General features: G+C 36.7%; 10 protein-coding genes across 10 annotated transcripts; 5 read left to right on the top strand and 5 right to left on the bottom strand.

Annotated features, from left to right (window-relative positions):
- Positions 1-67: 67 nt before the first annotated feature.
- FDP41_012426 (uncharacterized protein) lies at positions 68-5,532 on the top strand (the record flags this gene model as incomplete). Its single annotated transcript, XM_044702945.1, has 3 exons — positions 68-1,132; positions 1,233-2,505; positions 2,567-5,532. The coding sequence occupies 3 exons, from the start codon at positions 68-70 to the stop codon at positions 5,530-5,532; spliced, it is 5,304 nt and encodes a 1,767-aa protein (XP_044566482.1).
- A 272-nt stretch (positions 5,533-5,804) lies between these two features.
- On the bottom strand, positions 5,805-6,386 carry FDP41_012427 (uncharacterized protein; the record flags this gene model as incomplete). The annotated part of the gene is made up of 1 exon (XM_044702946.1): positions 5,805-6,386. One exon carries the CDS (start codon positions 6,384-6,386, stop codon positions 5,805-5,807), a length of 582 nt encoding a protein of 193 aa, XP_044566483.1.
- A 1,239-nt stretch (positions 6,387-7,625) lies between these two features.
- FDP41_012428 (uncharacterized protein) lies at positions 7,626-8,987 on the top strand (the record flags this gene model as incomplete). Its single annotated transcript, XM_044702947.1, has 1 exon — positions 7,626-8,987. One exon carries the CDS (start codon positions 7,626-7,628, stop codon positions 8,985-8,987), a length of 1,362 nt encoding a protein of 453 aa, XP_044566484.1.
- Positions 8,988-9,084: 97 nt separating this feature from the next.
- On the bottom strand, positions 9,085-10,258 carry FDP41_012429 (uncharacterized protein; the record flags this gene model as incomplete). Its single annotated transcript, XM_044702948.1, has 2 exons — positions 9,085-9,390; positions 9,569-10,258. 2 exons carry the CDS (start codon positions 10,256-10,258, stop codon positions 9,085-9,087), a joined length of 996 nt encoding a protein of 331 aa, XP_044566485.1.
- A 438-nt stretch (positions 10,259-10,696) lies between these two features.
- Positions 10,697-13,408, bottom strand: FDP41_012430 (uncharacterized protein; the record flags this gene model as incomplete). The annotated part of the gene is made up of 4 exons (XM_044702950.1): positions 10,697-11,317; positions 11,743-12,489; positions 12,558-13,309; positions 13,372-13,408. The coding sequence occupies 4 exons, from the start codon at positions 13,406-13,408 to the stop codon at positions 10,697-10,699; spliced, it is 2,157 nt and encodes a 718-aa protein (XP_044566486.1).
- A 1,836-nt stretch (positions 13,409-15,244) lies between these two features.
- FDP41_012431 (uncharacterized protein) lies at positions 15,245-15,622 on the top strand (the record flags this gene model as incomplete). The annotated part of the gene is made up of 1 exon (XM_044702951.1): positions 15,245-15,622. The coding sequence occupies one exon, from the start codon at positions 15,245-15,247 to the stop codon at positions 15,620-15,622; it is 378 nt and encodes a 125-aa protein (XP_044566487.1).
- An 838-nt stretch (positions 15,623-16,460) lies between these two features.
- Positions 16,461-16,880, top strand: FDP41_012432 (uncharacterized protein; the record flags this gene model as incomplete). The annotated part of the gene is made up of 1 exon (XM_044702952.1): positions 16,461-16,880. One exon carries the CDS (start codon positions 16,461-16,463, stop codon positions 16,878-16,880), a length of 420 nt encoding a protein of 139 aa, XP_044566488.1.
- A 411-nt stretch (positions 16,881-17,291) lies between these two features.
- On the bottom strand, positions 17,292-17,849 carry FDP41_012433 (uncharacterized protein; the record flags this gene model as incomplete). Its single annotated transcript, XM_044702953.1, has 1 exon — positions 17,292-17,849. The coding sequence occupies one exon, from the start codon at positions 17,847-17,849 to the stop codon at positions 17,292-17,294; it is 558 nt and encodes a 185-aa protein (XP_044566489.1).
- Positions 17,850-18,167: 318 nt separating this feature from the next.
- On the bottom strand, positions 18,168-18,950 carry FDP41_012434 (uncharacterized protein; the record flags this gene model as incomplete). The annotated part of the gene is made up of 1 exon (XM_044702954.1): positions 18,168-18,950. One exon carries the CDS (start codon positions 18,948-18,950, stop codon positions 18,168-18,170), a length of 783 nt encoding a protein of 260 aa, XP_044566490.1.
- Positions 18,951-18,987: 37 nt separating this feature from the next.
- On the top strand, positions 18,988-19,614 carry FDP41_012435 (uncharacterized protein; the record flags this gene model as incomplete). The annotated part of the gene is made up of 1 exon (XM_044702955.1): positions 18,988-19,614. The coding sequence occupies one exon, from the start codon at positions 18,988-18,990 to the stop codon at positions 19,612-19,614; it is 627 nt and encodes a 208-aa protein (XP_044566491.1).
- Positions 19,615-20,582: the final 968 nt, after the last annotated feature.

Raw genomic sequence — 20,582 nt, forward strand, 5'->3', positions numbered from 1 at the left:
GAACACGCAAGAAGAAAATATTCCCTCCACCAAACAAAAAATTGTGCACGTTCCAACAACAAAAGCCATGACTCGGAACGGAACATCTTCATCATCATCACCGTCTTCGTCCTCATCTTTTCCATCCTCGAGGAGTCATTCAACGACCACTTCCATTTCTTCTAAAAAACGTTCATCCTCTTCAGTTTCTTCCTTGTCGGAATCGGTTGAATGGTCTTCCGGGCAATGCTCATCAAAACATAACGATTCTAATCATGATAAAAACTCGTCAGCCAAGAATAAGAAATTGCACAATTCAAAAAAGCGACACGAAGATACTCCTGTCATAACCACTCCGTACGACAACATTTTTACTCTCCAATATGCGAAAGAGAATATTTTTCATTATTATTCAAAAATTGAATACCGAAATTTATATGTCGAAAATGGAGGACAAATAAGAAAACAATTATTACATGCTCAACATGAAGAAATTGTAAAATTAAACGAATTTAGGAAACAAACGCGATCTATTTTAGCTCCATTTGGACATTTTGAAATTCGACGAGAAATTGAAAAATTTTCAACTGAGGACACTCTCTCACATCCTTATTTCATGGGAAGAAAAATGGTATTGCCACATTCTGGCGATGAGGAGTCTAACGAGGACAGTGTCAGTCCTCCTGAAGAGATCCAAGTTGTGATATCGTGCTCCTCAGATGAGGAAAGTATTAATTTTGATGCTCAGAGTGACTCAGAAACATCCGAACAGAAAATTTTGACTGCCACTGATCGTCATAGCACATCCTCTTCAGATGAGAGCGATGACATTATTGAAAAATCAAATGAAAATGATACGTTACTACTAAAAGAAGAAGCTTCGTATTCGTCATATTCAAGTGCTGTCTCGTGGTCATTAGCATCATCTTCAGAAGAAGATGTGCCAGTCACAAGAAGTTCCAAACGAAAAAAGTTTAACAATGTGAAAAATACGAAAAACAAACAATCAAATGTTTACTCGCCAATAATTAAGAGCTCTGATATCTTTGGAGAGAATTCTACTCTTTCGTTGAAAGAATATCAAATTGAAGGAGTCAATTTCTTGTACAGAAATTTTTGTGAGAAACGTAATTCCTGTTTGGGTCATGAAATGGTATGTTTGATGATGTGAACACATTTAACCAATATCTGAAATTGTGATCAATAATTTTTGACGTTTTGTGACAAACTATTTCCTAATATTCCAACAACAGGGTCTAGGAAAGACTATTATTTCACTTTCAACATTAAACGTTTTTCACAAGAAACTGAACCTGTGTGGCCCATTCCTTGTAGTGGTTCCTCTCATCACTTTGGGAAATTGGGAAAGAGAAGCAAGTATATGGGTTCCAGACTTTAAGATTCACATTGCATGGGGAACTAAAATGGGTAAATCCAAAGAAAAAGCGTTAGAAACCTTAAACAAGATATTTAAAGACTGTATAGCTAAGAGAAACCCCCTGTTAGTGATCACAACGTATGAATTTTTAAAAGAGAGAAAAATCAAACAGAGAAAATGGGCCTGTGTCATTTTCGATGAAGCTCACAGACTCAAATCAAGAACAACTAAATGGAGAGCTGAAGCTGAATCACTAAAGACAGATCATCTTGTATTGTTAACAGGAACACCCATGCAAAACAATACGGAAGAATTATGGAGCTTATTGCATCTGATAGCTCCTGCTAAATTTCCATCATTTGACGATTTTACAGAACGATTTGGAGATTTGGAAACAGAGAGCAATATCAATGAATTGAAAACAGCTATTACCCCATATATTTTGAGAAGAACAAAAGCTCAAGTGCTAGTTGATGAGCTACCTCCAAAAGAAGAAATTATTGTCCAGGTGGAATTGACATCTTTTCAAAAAGCAATCTATCGAGCGATTGTTGAAAAAAAAGCAAGCTTTTTGAGAAGAAAATTCTCTTCAACACAGGATTTATCAAACATGATCATATCCTTAAGGAAATGCTGTAATCATCCATGTTTGATATCTGGAATGAAAAATTATTTGAGAAAAGAGGAAAAAAAAGATGATCAAGCAATTCTCATATATAGTTCCTCAAAAATGGTATTAGTACACAAGCTGTTAAAAAAATTTAGAGATGCCAACGAAAAAGTTCTAATTCTGTCACAATTCCTCGAAATGCTAGATATTTTAGAAGATTATTTAAACATGCAAAATATTGAATTCGTACGAATAGATGGAGGAACAAGTTCTGAAGAAAGAGAAGAAAATATCAAAAAATTTCAGAATGACAATGAGTGCAGAGTTTTTCTCATGTCCACAAAGGTAGGACAGGGAGTTAATTTGACAGCAGCCAATCATGTCATAATTTATGACAGTGATTTCAATCCTTTTAATGACTCACAAACTGCTGCCAGATGCCATCGTATTGGACAACAAAAGAAAGTTTTTGTGTACCGCCTCATTACCAAAGATAGCTACGAGAAGTACATTATTTTGAGAGCTAGCAAAAAACTAGGTTTGTTTTAAACTATTTTTTGAATGATATCACTATTTAACACTGAAATAATTTATTACAGGAAAAGAAAAAGTCGTCCTTGCAGACAATATGTGCGATCAACTCGAGTCTCTCTCCTCAGAAGAGTTAGAACGTATGATAAGATATGGAACCTATCACATGTTTCTCAACAAGAGTGAAGGAGATATTTCTAACAAGGACTCTGAATTAGAGAATGCAGATATTGAAAAATTTTTACAACAATCCAACAAAGTTAATATTCAAGACGAGAATGAGGGAGCATTGGTGAGCAAAATGAATGCTTTGACACAAGTTGACACAGTCATTGGAAAGAATGACAAGATGGTCATCGACGAAGAAAGCAAAAAAACAAGTGAAATCGCTACAAGCAACTCAAGTGTTTCTTCTTCTATCATGGATGAACAAACGAGCTCTAAAAAGAATGATAATGAAGTCATTACGAGTGCTTACTTTGTACCCATCGAAGAAGTTACGACAGATGTCTCTCTCAATGATGAACACTTTTGGGAGAAGGCATTTCCTGACTATTGTGATTTACCGACTTTAGAACGGAGGTTATTCGACCCAAAACCTTTTGAAGCTCATGAATTTGTTGACTATTTTGAAAAATTATCAAAACTGGTTCCAGAATTGATTGGACAGTCTATAACCAGTTCGAGTTCAAAAGTCAAAGAATTGAGAGATTATCTTGAAAATGAAGTTACTACCAAAGTTCAATCTCACAACAAGCATCAATTACACACCTTCCTTCTCAAGCTCAATAATCCCAAATTCAATTCACATTATTATTCCATTACAGATACTCAAAAAGAAATGATTAGAGAATGGCTTTATTTAATTGAAAAGAAAACTTTAAGAAATAGAAAAACTTGGAATCAAGAAAAATCAACACAAAAAGCATCAAATAGCTCCCAATGTGATATAGAAGTTACCGACGGTTCAACAACGGATGACAACACTGACGAAGATTTTCAAGTGGACGAAGAAGAACTTGCTGAAGAATCAGCTCACCTGCAAGGTGTGAAAAAAAAGACAAAAAAGAAGAAGAAAACAGATACCAAAGAAATACTTGCTAAAAAGCTGAACATGACAGAAATATCTGAAAAACCATTGCAATCAAGAGGGAAAAAACCCAACAAACAACCATTGAAATTTATGATTACACCTGAAACATCAATAATGGCTGAAAATCAATCTTCACATGACGTCACACAGAAAGAGATTACTTTGGAACAGCCACAACATGTGTCCACCCATGAGACAGAAGCACCACCACCAACTTCTATTCCATCATCTTCAATCAATTCCACATCAAGCAGTTTTGCTCATCCTACAGAAAATCCATTGAACAATTGTTCTCCTCTTGTCACCACATTGTCTTCTGAAACAAATTCCGTTCTTCACACAACAAGTCCATCCATGATGGCAATGACATCAAATTCCACCACAGTCACTACTGTGGCAGAATCAGAAACGTCAACACGGCATTCTCGTGCTTCGTCCATATTAGAAGAATCTTCTGCTACGATACAAACAAGTAGTGAACTTTTAAGTTTGTTGCCTGTTCAATTGGAGTCAAGCAACGACACTGCTCCAACAGTGAATCATGATCATGCCAAAACGCCAACAGACTATTCAAGCATGTTAAGTATCAATAGAAGTGCTCTGCAATATTATCGCCGTGAAACCAAAACAGGAATTGGACGAGCATCCTCTCTTCTTCAAGATACAAACAACAGCAATCCTAACACAACCAACAACAACATCAACAACATTAGTAACATGCAACGAAATCAAACAGTGACTTCACAAACGACCCATGTTCCACCTCCACCTCCACCTCTTCAACAATTAGCTCCAAATAATGTGAGATTGCCATCGTTCACTCCTGTGAATGCACCACGTCGTGACGTCACGTCGAGTTTAGTCAGACCTCCAACAATGTCAACTACAAATAATCACAACAGCAATCAGCCAAGGACATTGACATCTTTTCACAATGTTCATCCCTCATCGATGATACACCAAAGAAGAACTGCCACTCCATCCCTCAACAACACTGTTTCGAATTTACATGGTCAACAAATACAGCAACATCCTTTCATGGAAATTGTTTCTAATTCTGCCTTAAGCTTTCGACCATCAACAACAGCGACCTTTCCACAAGGAACAACTCGACATGTTACTTCACAAAATATGGCACAAAGTAGACCTCAATCAGCAGTCACAACGCAACCATTGTATCGACCACAAGTGGCAGCTCAACATCAAATTGCACAACCAAATCGACCACACAATCAACAACAATCACTAAACCCACAACACTTATCTCAAATTTATCAACAACAACAAATGCTTGCCGAATTACGGGCTCAATCTCAGTATATTAATTTACTGAATCATGTTGGAAATAATAGTGGAACTCAGAGTGCAACGACTAACAACACACAACCAACAATTTCACACCAAACACAAATCACTAATGATATCTCGACAACAACAATTCTTTGTCCTCCTTGCCCTACCTTGTGGGCTCAAAATAGTACAAACATTGGAAACGTTTCCAGTAGTAGCTCTACTCTTTTAAATCAACAAGTAAGAAATTCATCTTCACCTATGAGTAATGATAGTGACAAAACCATTGCAGGACCACCATTAACGAACTCGCGAAATAATGCCAACAACAATTTGCAACACATAACGAGAAGCTCAACATCATTTGTACCCCCTACAGCACCTGTTCGAATACCCATGAATAATTATCAAGCATCCACCAGCTTTGTAGAAAGAAGTGCTCATGACCAGAATGTTCAGTTACAGCAACAACGGTTTCAAGCCATGTTTCATACTAATGTGACCAGCAACAGTTATGTCTCAAATCAACAACCACAGCAACCCTTCTTCATTCCACCCTATCCTCCTTCTCTCAATTTGAACCGCCCAAATAACAACAACTCGAGATCATCAAACACTAGCAATGTCAAAAACAATCAGAATAGTAGGTAGGAATTTGCAAACAGTTTAATAACCTGTTAATTTTGAAAGTAAACTGTAAACTCATGTAACTGTCCTTTTCTGGGTTTTAAATTTTCGCTCTACCGTGTCCACTTTAGCCTTTTCAAAATTGAATGATTCAATTTGTCTTTTTGATTACTTGATAAAGTGAAACCTCATTCCACGAACCACTCTTCTCCCCACCAGCTGGTCGGATGTGACATCCATAAGTGCTGTGATGGAACCTAATATTAAATCACCACATCCATGTTCACACCATGACATTATTTTCTAACTGCCTTAATGAATTTGTCCAATTGTTTACAATTGTCACACAAAGTTGGATCATTTTTGTACAACCTTTTCCAAGCACTCCATCCCCCTTTAACAAACTTAATCTCTGGAAGTAATATTACTGATGTCCCGTGCACATTATTTGGCGGTGCCTGATTGTTGTACACTTCTTGCAAAACAGTTTGAAATAATTTTGCAGCAGTCGGACCTCTCATTCGGCAGTAGTAACAATTGAAAATGACTTGATAAATTCTGTGATCATCGCTTCCAGTTGTATTGTATTTGGTTACTCCGCCATTCACAGCATGCAATTCATTCAATAATTGTTTGGCTCGGATTTGTAACTTTGGTTGATTCTGTTGTTGTGAATTGTGTTGATACACTCGAAGAGCAAGCTCCCTTGCTTTTTCCTCATCAAAATACGGAATATTTTGAGCTGACTTGATGTTGCCACCTTCAAAATCAGCATCACGAACATCAATAATCATGAGATTTTGAGGTTTTGTTTTAATGAGATCTGCAAGCTGCTTGGGTTCAATGAATGACACTCCATGATCTGTCGATGAAGACATTTTTTTGATTTTGGAATCTAAACTTTGTGTCAATTTCGAAAATGACTTGTGGAAATGATGATTAATAATTCGACAGATTAAAATTCCACTACAATGGGGATTGGCTTGATCAAGGTAATTTGTAGTGAATTTGTCAGGAATATCCTTTGGTGAAAATAATATAATTTGTCAGGAATACCAGTGTGGATCCACAAATAATCAATTCCAATCTCATCGACCACAGCAACAACATCCAATCATGTGTCGAAGAAATCGAACAATTCGTTGCCGTCTGCTATGAGCAAACTTGTTTCTCTCCATTGAAAACAAGGTAGCACTCGCTCGTAATTCATCACAGTGAGCATTTATGAGTGTTGGTGGTTGTGGGTTATAAATTGTGGCAGGCATTAGATCTTCTACCTCTCTAAGACGTTTCCTAATTTGATAAATTTTATCATTCTCAATATCACTACAATAGATCATTTGATCTTGGATTAATTTTGATATTTTCATTCTTTCCAATGCCAAATCTGTCAAATCAAATATTGGATTTTTTAATTTCTCAAATAAAGAATATGAAATCCGAATCGGAAAATCTTCTCTTCTGTGCATGCAATAAATAATAAATTATCAATGATTTGACAATTAAATTTTAACTTGGATCTTGTATTGTCCATCATTGTTATCCGTTGGTTTTGCCATGAAAGTTTTTCACCAATGAGTAGACAAGTTTTTCTCAATTCATTAGATGTGGTGTATGGATTTGTGGAATTGGGTGGTATGTAGTGTTCTCCGATTATTGTACATGAGTGCAATCGACCCGATGATGATTTGGAGCTAAAAGATGATGAACCACCATCCACCGAGGAATTGATTAATAATAATCGTTCTTCTTCGGAGGTCATCTCTTCACAATTTGAAGATGTTGTTTCACGTCTCAACAGACCCACCATGCAGTAATAAATTGGCATATTTTTGAATGAAAACCCTATCAGAGTTTTTCAAACCCATACGGTGACAAGACCACATCTAGTCGATTAGGTCAAATTTGGACATGTTGTAAACCAGCGAACTTTGAACTGGATCGTAAACATTCGGGCCCGCCAATTCGATTACAACTGTAAATCACGCGGTATACAACCACAACAAGCCGTTAAAAGCGCCCTCCTTAGCAGCCTCAATCTCCACACAAAAAAAATACGCTCTTTCTTCATTATAAAGAATATTGCGGTAGTACTTGTTTAATATCTACAACTCAAAATGAGAGAAGTCATTTCAATCCACATTGGTCAAGCTGGTGTTCAAGTCGGTAACGCTTGTTGGGAACTCTACTGTTTGGAGCACGGTATTCAACCTGATGGTTTGATGCCATCCGATAAGACTATTGGTGTTGAAGACGATGCTTTCAATACCTTCTTCTCTGAGACTGGTGCTGGTAAGCACGTCCCAAGAGCTGTCTTCCTCGATTTGGAACCAACCGTTGTTGATGAGGTCCGTACCGGAACTTACAGACAACTCTTCCACCCAGAACAATTGATTACTGGTAAGGAAGATGCTGCCAACAACTATGCCAGAGGTCACTACACCATTGGTAAGGAAATTGTTGACTTGTGCTTGGACAGAATTAGAAAGTTGGCCGACAACTGCACTGGTTTGCAAGGCTTCTTGGTCTTCTCCTCTGTTGGTGGTGGTACTGGTTCTGGTTTGGGTGCCTTGTTGTTGGAAAGATTGTCTGTTGACTATGGTAAGAAGTCCAAGTTGGGTTTCACTGTCTATCCATCTCCACAAGTTGCTACTGCTGTTGTTGAACCATACAACTCTGTCTTGTCCACTCACGCCTTGTTGGAACACACTGATGTTGCTGTCATGTTGGACAATGAAGCCATCTATGACATTTGTAGAAGATCTTTGGATATTCAAAGACCAACCTACACCAACTTGAACCGTTTGGTTGCTCAAGTCATTTCCTCATTGACTGCTTCATTGAGATTTGATGGTGCTTTGAACGTTGACGTTACTGAATTCCAAACCAACTTGGTCCCATATCCAAGAATTCACTTCATGTTGTGCTCCTATGCTCCTGTCATTTCTGCTGAGAAGGCTTACCATGAACAATTGAGCGTTGCTGAAATTACCAACTCTGCCTTTGAACCTGCAAGCATGATGGCCAAGTGTGACCCAAGACATGGTAAATACATGGCTTGTTGCTTGATGTACAGAGGTGACGTTGTTCCAAAGGACGTGAATGCTGCTGTTGCCACTATCAAGACTAAGAGAACCATTCAATTTGTTGACTGGTCACCAACTGGTTTCAAGTGCGGTATCAACTACCAACCACCAACTGTTGTTCCTGGAGGTGACTTGGCTAAGGTTCAACGTGCTGTCTGCATGATTTCCAACTCGACTGCCATTGCTGAAGTCTTCTCAAGAATTGACCACAAGTTCGACTTGATGTATGCCAAGAGAGCATTCGTCCACTGGTACGTCGGTGAAGGTATGGAAGAAGGTGAATTCTCTGAGGCCAGAGAAGACTTGGCTGCCTTGGAGAAGGACTATGAGGAAGTTGGTACTGAATCCCACGAGGGTGAAGGTGAGGACGGAGAAGGTGCTGAAGATCAATAAATCATCATATTTCCTCTCAGATCACGAAAAATGTGTCCATGCTTCATCTGATCCAAAACACAATGTTTATCCTCTCAACACATATCATACACAACAATTAGGTCAAATCGAGAGTAGAAATATTGTCCTTGATTTTCAAGAGAATGGTCGTCTTCCAACTGTCCAAAACTTTGAGACTGTCAAACTTGCGCAAAACGGTTGCCATTTCTTTTGGATTTCGTTTCTGGATGGCATCAAACAACTTTAAAACAACGTCGCCTTCCAAACTTCCACTCAAATATATATCCATTTCACAATATCGATCGTAGGCATTACGCAAATCATCCACAGAAGAATAGAAAGCTCCTGTCAAATCGTCCTTCTCTGCATTTTTCATTTGCAGTAAAATGTGACATAAAAGAGCCTGTTATGGATAATGTCAGTTCAAAAGGCATGACATTCAAGAGCAGTCAAACAAATCATTCAATTCCAAAAACCATGAAAACATAAAGTTGTTACAGAAACATTGAGATAATAAATTTCAATACAAGGATCACAGATGAACATGTCAACCACACACACTCACACCGAAAAAAACTCACCTTCATCAAATGTTCTCGTGCATTAAAAGCAGTGAGTTTTTCTTTCGAACATCTGGCAGCAACTATTTCAAAATACTTGATGGCTTCTTCATAATTCTCAATGAGTCCACTCAACTCTGCCACTTTCACATAACATTGATTCGTACTCGTTTTGGCATTTTCCAATTCAAAAGTCTCTCCAGCATGTTTATAATGTTCAATCGCCTTCAAGTAATTTTCATTAGAATTCGGATCATCAAAATTAAGTCCTTCCACTTCAATATATTCCGCAAGTTCCTTCTCGAGCTCTCCCGATTTATAGAACTTTCCGGCTTCCGCATACAAGAATGCTGCATTATCCACAAACGTTACAAATTGTTGAAAATTTTCTCGTGTTTTAATTCCCATCTCCTTCATACATTCACTCATTTCCACATACATGTCAGCTTTTTCAACGGATTTAAAATCTTTTGGTTTCTTGTCCATACATTCGAGAGCAGCAGTGTAACATTCAATGGCACTCTTATTGTCGAGACCTGTCATGAAGTGTTCGGCTGCTTCTTTGTATTTGGCAACAGCGTCTTTGAATTTATTTCCAAAATAGATGGATCGATTGATGATGGAATCGGCTTCGCGTTTTAATTGTTGACCTTTGAATCGCTGTGCTTCGAAGAGAGCATCATCTTCCATGCCTTGAAAATTATTGGCCATTTTGTTGTCGAGTTTGTTGTTGGGCCTATGATGATGTGTTTTTGAATATTTTTTTTAATGAATGTTGTGTGACGGATGACAGTCACAGCCGTTGAAAGGAATTGGTTCATTCGAGATGCATTACTCTCTGGACCTCAATATCACCATTCATGCATTTGTTCCTTGATTCTCAACTGAAGAACGATGTAATAATTTGAAACTAGAACATTGTTTTAGTTCAAAGATGCAACCAGTGATTGGTGGCACAGTGAATCGAACGATATATTTCTTTTCACTTCTTTGAAACAGACGCCATGTCATTTCTCACAATTAATGCTCATTCAGTCCTTCATGAATGTTCAACAACTACGTGTGGATTCGTGTACAGTTTTTTGTGGTTCCCATTATTCATCATCATGAGAAAATTGGCGTGTTTCCGAATGGAATGGCTCAAACCAGTCAATGTTGCACCTTCCATGAATGACACAAGTGAGATCCAAAAAGCAAAATCTTGAGTAACGTGGCTTTGATTGTGATCTCCGACAAGTACCGTTTCACAGAATTAATTACATCATTTCCGAGTATTCTGGGATGTTGCAATATTTGCTTCAATGCAATAACATCACTTTTTGCTCGATGTTGATCTACAATATCACGATCAAATAAGGTTTTGAATATTGTTCCGAGCTTGTAATTTTCTAATTTTTCTAATAATTTTTGTTTGATAATTCCTAAAGAATCTTCAAATATCAACCGATTTTCCTTGAAATTATATTGCAAGAGTTTTTTCTGCCTCCAATACATGTATGCTTTAAATATTGCATCTTTGTCAAATGGAGAATTGTGAGCAATAATTATTGCTTTTTTCGGAAGCTCTGCAACCAATCTAGAAATTGCTTGATCTTCACGCACTCCATTAAGCACCATTTCATTTGAAATATTAGTCAATTCTACGACTGATTTTTCTATTTTTCTTCTAGGACGAATAAATTGTGGAAATTCAATAGTGCTGTTGTTGCTAAGATTGTCTGCATAAAAGTCAGTAAGACTTCTGACTTTGAAATCTGTAGTTTCAACAATCTGCAATTATAACTGAATAGTCTTGAAGTGAGTCAATGACTTTGTAATATCGGAAATGATGATTGCAACCTCTTTTGTTTAAACAGCATACTTTGCATAAACCACATTCTTTGCGTCCTTTTAAATTTTTACATTCTGAACATTGGGTTGGTATCCTTGTTTTTTTGTGCTCTTTTTCAATTTTGCAATTTCTTCGCTTGAAAGTTCAACATTATCGAGTGCTGATGTAAATCTTTCAATACATCCCATTGATGGAGTCGCTGTTGACGATGAACTCGTTGTTTCAGAACATTCACTAATGTTTGAGTTGCGTTTGTTGATTTGCAAATAATTTTTGCTTTGTCTTCATCTATTTTGTGGATGTTGTGTAAATGATTTTCTAGAGGGCCAATTGTTGCATAAAATTTTCCACAAAATGGACACACCAAATCAACTGATGTACGTATTACAACAGATGAGTTTGATCTGAGTGACACGCTTTTTTCTCTGTGATTCAGTGACTGAATTTTTTGTGTCACTTTTTCTCTGTTAATCGTTTCTTGAGTTGGTAGTTTGTTGTCCGGCATTCGAGGAAGACCATTGTACTTAATATTCAACCTATTGTAATGCTTTGAGCAACTTTTTTTAGGTAGGGAAAATAGGCGTTGTGTATCTGTTAAATGTTCAATTACAACAATTCGATGTGACTTTAAAAGGATGCTACACAAATCATAAATGCAAAAATTATTACATTTGTGTTGTATCAAACTGAAAATCAATTCTAAACCGTTGCTACTTATTGCACTTGTTAATATTTTTTTCTGATCTTCAACAGGTCTATCTGAGAGCTTGAAAAATTTTTGTCCAGCTTCAATAGCACGTAATTCATCGCTAATTGTAGTGATATTACTGTCTACGGAATCATAACTTAAATCTGAACCAACATCTGAGACATCATCATCATTGTTGTTTTTGTCGACAGTTTGGTCTTGCGTAGAATTTTGTTGTGATGACCAATTTTCATAATTATCGAATGGAAAACAATTATTGCTTTGGTTCTCATTGTGAGAAATAATTGAGTCATTAGAAGGAAATTCAGGCAAAATCCATGAATGAAACCATAGTCGTTTCAGCATTCTATATATCGAAACAATGCCCCTTAAAGTTTGATCTGAAATGATATCCAGTTTTGTCTTAAAATATTGAATACAATCATATAAATCATTCAATTTAGCCTCCAATGAAAGCTTTTCATCATGACAGGCGTAATAGAATTTTCGAGTATGCCATAAATAATAATACATAGAATCAACAATAGCATATTCTTCTTGGATGGTGAGTGTCGGAATATTGTAATTTTTTTGAAATACTCGTTCAATTGTTTTTCTGTCATTTTGTTTAAATTAGCAATATCAATATCTTTCATAATAAAGTCTGTTATTCCACTCTTATGAATATTCTTGCTGTCACTAAGAACAAAGTTATTGAAGAAATTTGGTACAGAAGGAAGAATATCATGGAATTCTTCTTTTAAGTTAGATCTAATTGTTTGTAATGCTTGCAATACATCCTCCTTAATGAGATTCAAACAACTTTCTACATTCATTTCATCTTTGACGATTAAATCTGATCTTCTTAACTTTCTATTAAGATTGTCGTACTTGGAAGTCAGATAAATCAAACCCATCATAGATATTGCATGACTGCTGTCAATTAATGGATTTCTTAATCGCTTGAGAATGTGAATGTAACCTTCACAATGAGTCCATTGTTTGCGCTCATTATTGTTGTTCAAAAAATTCTCTACTGTAGCTGGTTCAAACTCACCATCCGTGACAGAACCAATTATACAAAATTTTTCATGAACAGACCATTTTTGATCTATTTCTCTAACCTTGTCCATAATAAAAGAGAACATATTGGAATTTGGAAGAGCAAAGACAGCACAAACATTTGAAAAGTTGCCATATAAATCAATAATTTGAAATACAATAGCCTTCTTCGCAAAATTATCTGATGAATATGGTTGTTAATGATTGTTGGATGTTGAAGATGATCTCGCCCTCGGAACTTACTCGAACACAAGTCTTCATATGTATGATTTTTTTCCATTTGCCCAACTTTCTTGCAAGAGTTCTACATGCATTACATTTTGATCCTTGTTTTTTGACTATTAAATTATATTCGGTTGAGTAAATTCGAATAAATTCGGTTATTGATCGGTATTCCTATCACTTGGTTTGTGCAATCATAAATTTTGTCGTTGAACAAATATTGTTCATAATCTTGCAGATAAATTCCACAACAATTTTTCTCAACCTTGCTTTTCTTGTTGTGGTTGTTCTCATCACACTCAACATTATTCCTATCACAATCCCGAGACGATTTATGTCCTATTTCTTTTTTGAACGCATAGAATTTACTTCCATGAGAGTTGCATAATTCACCACCACAATGATCGGATTGTAACCCTGTTTTAGTGAGAAAGTTGAAAAGCTGTTGCTTCTTCTGTTTTAACGGAATTGCCTCCAGTAAAAAATTGTTTTCCTTTGCGTGGACATTCTTTGATGATGCAGTTGTGTGATTTTGGCTGGCGTTGTCTCGGCATTTTTTTGTGTCGGCTTTAAAGACTTTGCATAATCAACAAGACGTTAATAATACGATATTATTAAGCAAATGAAAGAATTTCAAACCTTCTCGTGTTAAAGACTGCTCCATAGTAGTGTTTGCATACAAAAATTTGACAGATGAAATTCCATGGTGTTGTTTTAATGAAGAAACCCAAACAAGTTCGCTTGATTTTAAAAATACTACTGAAAAACTTGTTTTAATCGCATGTGAGCTAATATTCTAGTAAATTAAAGTATATAAGTCGGTAATTAGTACATAATTCCATCTGATCCAACGATATGGTATCGATATTAAACAATTGAATTTCCATGAAATCTTATTGTTTGGGAAAATTAACACAGAAAGATCTTCTTCCTAAAAGTGCTTGAATATTTTGTGAACAAAAGGTACTAAAGGAAAATTTTAAGAACACAGATCATGATGTGAAAGTGACCATTTGATTTTCTGCTATACTACAACAGTGGACAACACAAGTATCAATATTTAGCTTTAACGTTAAGATCTCTACGTAACTTCGTCTAAATGAATTTCCATGTAAGAGTATTAACTGAGAAAATTAACGACCTATCCGATGTCTAAAAAATTCTTAGATATTTTCAACGTTATAGTAATGCCATCTAATATTCTTGTAAAGGAGAGCAGTTCAATATTTATCAAACATAAAAAAGGATCTATCCGAAAGACCTCTTATTAAATATAAACAGTTGAATTCCCATGAAACTGTAATAATGAAGAAATTCAACTCTGAATGTAACCCCAGCACTAAAATGCTCGGCAGGTGGTAATGAAAAATAATGCCACTAAATATTCTTGTAAACGAGAGCACTTCAGAACTTCATCACATAGACTCTAATCAAGTTCATTGGATACTATACGAATATGTTTAGTTGAATTCCCATTGACCTCTCTTAATAGGCGAACTAGCTACGCAATATATTCTCCTTTGCCTGAAAAAGGTTGTTATCGCGAGTTCAACGAATAAACAGATTCTTTACGAGTTAGACAACTTGTTTTTAAATCTTTATCTTTTGATATGATTGATAAGATTGAAACGAAACCTCAGCTTAGGATGCTTCAACTCAAAAATCTGTACCACCAATGTTGTGGGCATTTTATACCACTTCCTCCTCCCCCTGGTTACGGAGCGACCACTGAGAACGGTTTTATCCCTAAAAGTAAACCCTTCCTATGAAAGGTTGTTTACGCAAAATTCTCTGCTGATAATTTCTTTGTCGTGATCAAAACTTTTTGTTCATCACGTCAAATATTTTTTACAAGCTGCCAGTTGACATTTTTTAGCCAACACCAACACAAAAAATGCAACAACACACCATTACTACTACGACCACTGCCTCCAACACCACTCCACAAACACCCATGAAACCCCAGACAAGCGGATGGGCCACTGGACACTCTGTCATGTCGGCCCTTCTCATGATTTGGAGTATCTTCCCCTTTGTGTATCATGTCATTCTTCTTTTGGTGTGGTTCGTGAAGGGTATTTATGGTTATGCTGTCTCTGATTTAATGCTTCTCTTTGTGGCTGTTTTTATGTTTGTGGTGGCCTTGACTGGAATGATTGGATTGTGGAGTAATATTCATCCAGAACACAAGTCAAGAATTGTGAATTTTAACTATTTGGGATGTGTGTGGGGTTTGGGTTTGGGTCCTTCTTGTATGTCTTTTTATGGGTAACAGGTAAGTGGATTTGGGTGAATTTGTTATTATTAATATTATTATTTATGGATGACCAATCTTTTATATCGATGAAATGACGTTCGTTCCAACTCCATCAGTCCATGATTCCTTAACGTTTTGTTCTTTTTCCATCCAGGTTTTGCTGTTCTCATTTCAGTCTTTCAATGTCTACTCTCTCACAGCCACCAAATATTTCAATTACACTGAAGAGAATGAATCAAAACACCATGTCTACTACATTTGCCCCTATCAATATGTTTTTATTTAATATATAAAAGAGAATACCAAGGGAAGGTGGTGTAATGGTAACATCGCAGCCTCCAAAGCTGTGGCCGGGGGTTCGATTCCCCCTCTTCCCCTTTGAAATTTTCCCCCCAAAATTTTGTTTCATTTTAAAATTTTTTTTTGTATTGTTTCTTTTGCTGTAGGTAGCACATCTTCAATATACGTAGATGATCTGTGTTAGAGCAATGGTTCATTTGCCATGTTCTATCTTGATTCTTCTCATGTTGATGTATTGGAGGTGATAATGTGGTGTTCTGTGGTTGCTTCGCAGACATGTCACGAGAAAACCAATCACTTTGGAGGCTTTGATTCATAAGAGTACCACTGAAGAATCATCCAAATAAGACCAACCCCTTTGACCAAAGAATCCAATTTGATACATGTGTTCGAGAATTATGTCCCTCAATAAGACCTAAAAACCCTCATTCGGTTTTGACCGCTTAAAGGAAAGGGAAATGGACTATGACCCATAAATCGTTATGGATGTCGTCTCACAAACTCAACACACCTGTGCTGTCATATTCAAGAGAGGAGTACAAAGCAAAAAAAGATGTCAAGATTGAGTTGGGATGAAGCTGTTGCTATAATCAACAACAACGGTGATGTTTCAAAACTAAACCATTTAGCATTTGATATTAACCATGTTGACGAATTCCAAAACTTTATTAGAGATCACGAATCAAATAATTTTGAGAATAATTGGTTTGATAAGGTCAAACAAACTCTTTTTCATGTAGCTATTAAAGCGAATCATTTGGAGGCTGTGAAGATTTTGTTGCAAAATGGTGCAAACAAAGATTTACCTTATATCACCGTAACAATTAGAGCACAAAGATGTCTTATCAGTGGCTCTGTCCACAATTATGCAGCTGCAGAATGGAGTGATTGGAAAAGATGGGTTGAAAAATCAGAAAAAAGAGCTTGCCAAGATTTAACAACCAACACCGACATTTTGCAATTATTGAAATAAATTGTCGTTGCAAGAACAGAAAGTCGACAACTCTTGATCAAAGCAGACAGCTCTTTGAAGATCAGATCGTGCTTCACTGTATTTGCTGGAGGCGAGAGATGAGCTGTTATGGCCACCGCTAGAATGTCACTCATCTTCCACTGCGTCATCAACAGATCTCTCTTGAAGGAGAACCCAAGAATCAGAACAGAACGACCAAAGAATACCTTGAGTATGAAAATGATCTGTCAAGATGTTTGTCATCCTGTCTTCATGGAGATCTGGATTTGCAAAAGCACATTTGGTGAAGATGAATCATGTTTGTTTCGAGCATCTTTTGATGATTTTCTCTTTGTTGCAGAACACCAATCTTTCCAGCTCGTGTGATCCTTGCGATATGATGTAATGATCACCCTTCTCTCAACAATATTATTATTTATTTACAAGTTTATTTCTACATTCAATGCAGGCGGCACAATAACTCTCCGCCCCACCAATAATAAAGCTCTCACTGGTAGCTGACATGTCAGGTTGATCTTTAAGGATGGAACATGTTGCATTTTCTTGCTTGCAATATTGGCATTCGGCCTTCTTTTCAATGATTTCAGTATACTCAAGTGAGGATAGAGCAGAGACTACTGGGAACGGTTGGTTCTTATAGTCAGCGTTCAAAGCACTCACGACCACTGTCTTACCCTCTTTGACAAGCTCTTCGCAAAAGGGTACAAGGTCTGAAAAGAATTGACCTTCGTCCACAGCGATCATGTCATGCTGTTTTGTCTCGGATAGAACATTCATGAGGTTTTCGGTGGAGGTTGCTTTCTTTTGAACTTGATTGTGACTGCATGCATGATCTTTAGAGTAACGAGTATCGATATTCTTCTTGAAAATGACCCAGCTTTGTCCTTCTTTTTCGACTTGTTCGACATATGCGAAGAGCTCTGTTGTTTTGCCTGAGAACATACAGCCAGTGATGAGTATGAGTGGCATTCGAGTGATTATTGAGATAATTTTTTTTGCTGTTGAATGTGAAGCTCGTAACTCAGTTTCCTTTTAAGATTGTGCTGAAGGTCTGTCACACCAATTCCCAACGTTCAAATTTTACAAAATTTAAAAAAGTTTTTACCAGCGAATCAAAAGCGAACTGGTCCTTATCAATTGATAAGCGCAAAATTTCAATAAAAGAGAGTTCCCAAAGAGAAAATCTGTGTGCAACAACATGAATATTAAAAATAGGTTGGGTCGGTTTATGAGAGGCGTATCTCAAAGAATAGTTCGTTTTGAATCATGCCATCACATCTTTCTCAACTAGTGAATTTCACCTCCGTCAGGTAGTTCACACTTCACTTTGAGTGGTTGTTGACTTGCAACACATAAAATTTGTTTGGCATAACTTGGTTGACCATCTAGAACAGCAAGTTCTTTCACAATCTTTTCCCATTGATTTGGTGAACATCGTTCCTCTGGAGAGCTGACATAGACATTCTTCCAGTGCTCAAAATCTGTTTTCAAAATGACTCGATCACCCACCTGAGCCTCTTCTGCTGGATCCAACACTCTCACCTTTTCATCATCATCTCCAGAGCCACAGGAGCCTGCCAAAACCATAGCCTCACTGACCACTCCGGCAAGCTTTTTAGGTTTCAAATTAAGAATTGCCAATACTTTACGATGTAACAGTTGATCCTCCGAGTAGAATTTTCTCAAGCCAGCAACAAGATTTCGTGTTGTTGTTCCTTGTTGGCCACCAACGGAAAGAGTCATCTTGTAAAGCTTTTCCGATTCAGGATGTTTCTCGACAGATTCAATTTTTGCAACGACAATATATGTTTGATGGAAAGGAGAGGGTGGAATGGATGGTGTTGAAGGCTTGTTGTCCTTCTTTTGTGTTGTTTTTGGTGGTTTTGATGAAGAAGAGGTATTGTTATTTCTTTTTGATTGTTCTTTTAAAGTATTTGTTTTCAGTAATGATGAAGAAGAAGAGCTCGGAATCTCCAATGGTTGGTTGTTTTGAAGCTTGTAAATTAAATCATCAATCATGGCCAATGATTTGGAGTACATCGCAAGTGGTTGCTGGCTGGAAGAAGACATTTTTTGTGGACAACGAGCCCTTAAAAAATACCGCAAGATGAACATCAGAATTGACTCTTGCATGCTCCACAGCCTGGAAAGACGTTTGGAAAGAATTGAACAACAAGCGAATTACATTTCAGCTACCCTCAAACAATTAAACGCCAAACTTAATGAATATATACGAAATGAAAAGAACAGAAATTGTGAAGAAAAGGCACGGAAGCCATTAGATCATTCGCATCACTTGTTACAATCTTTACAACATCATCTAGGTGACGCAATCACCTTTAGAGAAAATCCATCAGTTGAGAAAACTAACGATCCACCAGTTGAGAAAGATGAGAATACATTATCAACATTGAATCAACCAACTCCATCAAAACAAGAAAAAGAATACAAGCCAAAGAACAAACCTCGCAAAACAAGAAGGACCACACAATCATCCACCGACAAAGCCAAGCCAAAAAGAAAAACAAAGCAAAAGAACAAACTTCACGATCATACTAATCATGGACAAAAAGGCAAGATACTATATTTGTATTATGATGGTCAGTGCTATCAACAATTCGATAAGAAACGTGTAATGAATGTAAGAACAAGAAAGAAGCATCTCACCTTATATTGGATCCAAGACTGCTCTCCGCCCTTCAACATTATTAATTGTTGTGACTTAGAACTTTGAAGACAATGCTGGTAATCGATACATATCATTATTAACATATCATATCCATCAACACTATATATACCTATTCATGACCTTTTTACAATAATTGACGACTCAACCTTACAAACCAACGAAACCATATGCATTAACAGACAAAACACTGCTTTATTTTTGCCTTCTGTTTGAATCATGGACTCAACCCATGTTAACAGTTGCTCAACACAAGCATGTAATCTGTTAATATTTGATATATCCTGTTAAAAACATTCGACATTCAGAAGTAGTATCTAAACGAAAATGAAGTCCAATGTTGTTTTATGACAAGTATTGAGGCACCGAAGGGCCAATAAACAATATTTAATTTTTTGTGGACAAGATTTTCACATTCTCGAGATGGAAATTGTTTTTGAAAACACAATTAATCAAAAGGAAACAACACACAGGATGGCACATAAAGATAGAGCTCCCTGTTGCTCATTGCCTTCGATTCGTCCATCGATTGCTGAAAAATTCCAACGGTCGACATGATGTGATTCTAGTCTAAGTGGAATATCATTAAACAGGAATTCCAAAAAGTGATGAGAACAATGGAATGAATCAAAAGGAATTGTCGAACAAACTCAACGCAGAACGAAGGGTCTTGCTCAAAATTCCAACCTTGGAGTCGTTGAATGGAAGTAAAAATATTAAGGGATTAAGGACGTCCTTTAGCTTTGAAAAAAGGTTCAATTCGCTAGTACTCTCGAGTATATTACAGAACATTCCAACCTTTCGTAAAACAGTACAGATACAGATAAACATTTCAGCATATGATGTCGAACGCCGGATTTTCTCTTTCCAAAACAAAAAATCGGGTTTTGCCTCGTTTGCCAAAGAATCTAATGAGATTCTAATTAGAGCCACTACTTTGTAATAATGAGCCAACCAAAACAACATTGCATTCCAAAACTGTCTCGTTCGGCTTAAATACCCGGATGAACTCGAAC

The sequence above is a fragment of the Naegleria fowleri genome, assembly GCF_008403515.1.
Source record: "Naegleria fowleri strain ATCC 30894 chromosome Unknown tig13, whole genome shotgun sequence".
NCBI classification, from domain to species: domain Eukaryota; phylum Heterolobosea; class Eutetramitea; order Acrasida; family Naegleriidae; genus Naegleria; species Naegleria fowleri.